The sequence below is a fragment of the Nomascus leucogenys genome, chromosome 12, assembly GCF_006542625.1.
Source record: "Nomascus leucogenys isolate Asia chromosome 12, Asia_NLE_v1, whole genome shotgun sequence".
Lineage (NCBI taxonomy): Eukaryota > Metazoa > Chordata > Mammalia > Primates > Hylobatidae > Nomascus > Nomascus leucogenys.
Window position 1 is genome coordinate 3,914,012 of NC_044392.1, and position 4,176 is coordinate 3,918,187.

The 4,176-nt window shown below is 54.8% G+C and overlaps 1 protein-coding gene across 1 annotated transcript; it reads left to right on the plus strand.

Annotated features, from left to right (window-relative positions):
• Positions 1–249: 249 nt before the first annotated feature.
• On the plus strand, positions 250–3,726 carry GJB5 (gap junction protein beta 5). The gene is made up of 2 exons (XM_003276407.2): positions 250–397; positions 2,522–3,726. Exon 2 carries the CDS (start codon positions 2,546–2,548, stop codon positions 3,365–3,367), a length of 822 nt encoding a protein of 273 aa, XP_003276455.1. The 5' UTR covers positions 250–397; positions 2,522–2,545; the 3' UTR covers positions 3,368–3,726.
• Positions 3,727–4,176: the final 450 nt, after the last annotated feature.

Genomic DNA, 4,176 nt, shown 5'->3' on the forward strand with positions numbered 1-4,176 from the left:
AGTGAGAAAGTGGCAGAGCTAGGATTCAGCCCTCAGCTTCTCCCACACAAGCCCACAGATGGGAGGATGAACAAGGAGTCAGAGTGGACTTGCGGCTCTCCCCTGAGAGGATACCAGGATTCGAGGCTTAGCGCCCTGGGAGGAGTGAACCCCTCAGTTTCCTGAGCCTCATCAGAAGCAGTCTGGGGAGGCTGGGGCCCAGCCAATGGCAGTGCAGTGCCCAGCTCCTCCTCCTCCCTGGCTGGGCCGGCACACTCGGCAGGCTCTGTCCTGGAAACAGGCTTCAACGGGCTTTCCCAAAAACCTTCCCCGCTTCTGGATATGAAATTCCAGCTGCTTGCTGAGTCCTATTGCCGGCTGCTGGGAGCCAAGAGAGCCTCGAGGAGCAGCCACTCAGGTAAGGGCATCTGTGTCCGCATGTGCCCTGCCCCTTGGCATACGTGGCAGGAGGACACTTCTCTGCTGGGGAGTGGGGGGAGGTGGCCTGGACACATCTGCCACCCTGGGTCCTGATGGTGGAGGAATAAGGGGCTCTGGGTTTTTTCAGCTCTCCCCAGCTAGGCAAAGGTGGGAGCAGGGGCCAGGCTGGAATCTCAGCAGGCAGGGTAGCTCTGCCTGGGCCTGCAAAGCCCTGCCCCACTCCTCCCCAAGTAGGGATGGGCTGGGTGAGAGCCCCTGGGGGCTGAGGGCGGGGCCTCCCTGGGTGTTCCCTGAGAAGCTGCCAGGAGTCTCGCCTACCTTAGACAGGACTGAGCACGCAGGCTGGTGATTCAGAACAGAGCTCCCCCCGCCCCCCACCCCCACCCATCCCCCGTCCAAGTGGCGCAGGTGGAGTGGAGACAGGGTGGTGGGCAAAGGTACCCCCAGTCACCCTCATCCAGGATCCACACACAAGGGGGAGGACAGAATCCGTCTGCACACAGACAGGCAGGCAGCTCGTTGAAACTCGAGGAAAGAGTCTGAGGCCTAAGGCTGGGCAGTTCCCAGAGGGTGGGTTCTAGAGCCAGCCTGCCTGGGTTCAAATCCTAGCTCTGCCACTTATTAGCTGTGTGACATTGAGCAAGTTAATTAATCCCTCTGTGTTCCTCTTTCCTCATCTGTAAATTGGGAATAAAAAATATGCCCTTTCCTAAGGTTGCTGTGAAGGAATAATGTACTGATTCATACAAAGAACTTAGAGCGGTGCCCGGCCCGGCATGAATGCTTCATGGATATTGGCTGTTATCACTCCTCTGCTTTGCAGTTGATCATGCAGAGGCTCGAGACAGCCTGGTGAGCTTCAGCCTGGACCAGCATGGGAAGGCCATCATGAGCCCTTTAGTGGCTAGGAAGACAGGTTCCTTGGGGTCCCAGGGTGCACAGCTGGTTGAAACCACAGTGCATGGGTCTTAGTGGACACACCCCCATCCCCAGGAATCAGGCCAGAGGACTCTCGGGTGAGGAAGTGGGGACCCCTTACTCTGCCTAGCAGTCACGGCCCTTACGCGGAAGTGAATCTGATTCTGTGAGTTCATCAGGCCACATTCACCAGCAGAACTGACAGGAGCAGCATTTCCCACTTGATGTCTTGACAAGGCTGTCCCACAAGATGATAAACGTTATGTCAGGAGGAAAAGGGCTTCTGTGGGCAAGGGAGTTTGGGCAATGCCACATATTTCATACCTCTTTTGGTGAATTTATTAGTGAGTTTATTAGCACGGTTGAGCAAAAGAACCCTATTTAACTTTAATAAACCCAACGTTTGCCAACTTTTCTTGACACAGAATCCTCTTCTCTCACTTCTCCTGTTGCCAACCTATGGGACAGGGTTCCAGGGAACACTGTTTGGGAAACACTGGAATACGAGGTTACTCTAGGAAGGCTACTGTATGAAGAGAATTCATTGCTGCCTGCTTTAGCTTTCAGCTGGATTGCATTGGCCGTGCTTCAAATGAGTGGCACTTGAGCAGGACTCTGCCTGGCTAATTACAGAGTGTTAGACCAGATGGGAGCTTGGGGACAAGGTTCCAGCCTCCTTTCCAGTCCCATCCCTGAGCCAAGAAAAGAACAAACAGCAGGTTCCCCTGGGGAAGGGGCTGTCTGAGAAGAGGCAGCAGTGCTCAGAAAGGAGAGAACCATCTCAAGCCTCAGCCCCCTGAGGACGAGGGCCAGGGTTGAAACAGAGGGAGCAGGCAGAATGTCCCAACTCTATCAGTCTTCACTCTGCAGAACCTCAAGACCAGAGCCTCAGGCCCTGGGAGGAATGAGTGGTTCCCTGGACCTGCCCTCATCCACTGGTATTGGTAAGAGTTGGGTTCTGGACTTAATTACCTATGCTCAAATCCCAGCCCTGCACCTAATAGTTGTGTAACCTTGTATAATGCCTCTAAACCTCAGCTTCCTCCCTCTATAAAATGGGGACAGTAGTAGAACCCAGCTCCTCTAGTGGTGGTGAGGATGAAATGTGATGACACATTTCTACGAAGTGCTCAGAGCAAGTCTGTGATAAATGTAGGAAATTATTGTTCCTGTTTCCCTGCAGTAGCAGCTGACGCGTGGGTCCACCATGAATTGGAGTATCTTTGAGGGCCTCCTGAGTGGGGTCAACAAGTACTCCACAGCCTTTGGGCGCGTCTGGCTGTCTCTGGTCTTCATCTTCCGCGTGCTAGTGTACCTGGTGACGGCCGAGCGTGTGTGGAGTGATGACCACAAGGACTTCGACTGCAACACTCACCAGCCTGGCTGCTCCAACGTCTGCTTCGACGAGTTCTTCCCCGTGTCCCATGTGCGCCTCTGGGCCCTGCAGCTTATCCTGGTGACGTGCCCCTCACTGCTCGTGGTCATGCACGTGGCCTACCGGGAGGTTCAGGAGAAGAGGCACCGAGAAGCCCATGGGGAGAACAGTGGGCGCCTCTACCTGAACCCCGGCAAGAAGCGGGGCGGGCTCTGGTGGACATATGTCTGCAGCCTCGTGTTCAAGGCCAGCGTGGACATCGCCTTTCTCTATGTGTTCCACTCATTCTACCCCAAATATATCCTCCCTCCTGTGGTCAAGTGCCACGCAGATCCGTGTCCCAATATAGTGGACTGCTTCATCTCCAAGCCTTCAGAGAAGAACATTTTCACCCTCTTCATGGTGGCCACAGCTGCCGTCTGCATCCTGCTCAACCTCGTGGAGCTCATCTACCTGGTGAGCAAGAGATGCCACGAGTACCTGGCGGCAAGGAAAGCCCGAGCCATGTGCACAGGTCATCACCCACACGGTACCACCTCTTCCTGCAAACAAGACGACCTCCTTTCGGGGGACCTCATCTTTCTGGGCTCAGACAGCCATCCTCCTCTCTTACCAGATCGCCCCCAAGACCATGTGAAGACAACCATCTTGTGAGGGGCTGCCTGGACTGGGCTGGCAGGTTGGGCCTGGATGGGGAGGCTCCAGCCTCTCTCGTAGGTGCAACCTGAGAGTGGGGGAGCTAAGCTGTGAGGTAGGGGCAGGCAAGAGAGAGGATTCAGATGCTCTGGGAGCCAATTCCTAGTCCTCCACTCCAGCCACCTGCCCCAGCTGGACGGCACTGGACCAGTTCCCCCTCTGCCCTGCGGCTCGGCTTCCTTTTCTAGAATGGAAACAGTGAGGGCCACTGCCCAGGGTTGGAGGGAGGAGGGCATTCATAGAAGAACACACATGCAGGCACCTTCATCATGTGTGGCCCACTGTCAAAACTTAATAAAAGTCAACTCGTTTGCTGGTTCCAGGTGCCCTCTGGTTGTGCAGCCTTTGTGACCCCCACACGTTCATGGTGTCAATCTCTCTGCCCCTGCAAAGGGCTGCACTTGATCCAGCCTGTGAGGGGCATCCTCTCTTCCAGAAAGGGGGCCCCCAGTACTCCAGGGGACATGCTACTTGCTCATGCTCCCATCCAGCCTTTATCCCCCATGGCAAGTTTAGGCCTGTTGGTTGTCTGCAGAGAGAATGGAGCTTAGTCCACGTTGCAGGGGGAAATTCATGAACTTAGAATGCCTGTGTCTAGTTCCACCGGGACTCTGGGAAAGTAACTTAAGCTTCTCTCCAAAATGGGTTAATAATACCTAGCCTGTGGGGTTGTGCTGAGGATTGATGAGCTCATGGCTGTGGACAGGGTTAGCCAGCTGTAAAAGGACACATAAATGTTAATCATTGGTATTAGGAAGTGCTCGATA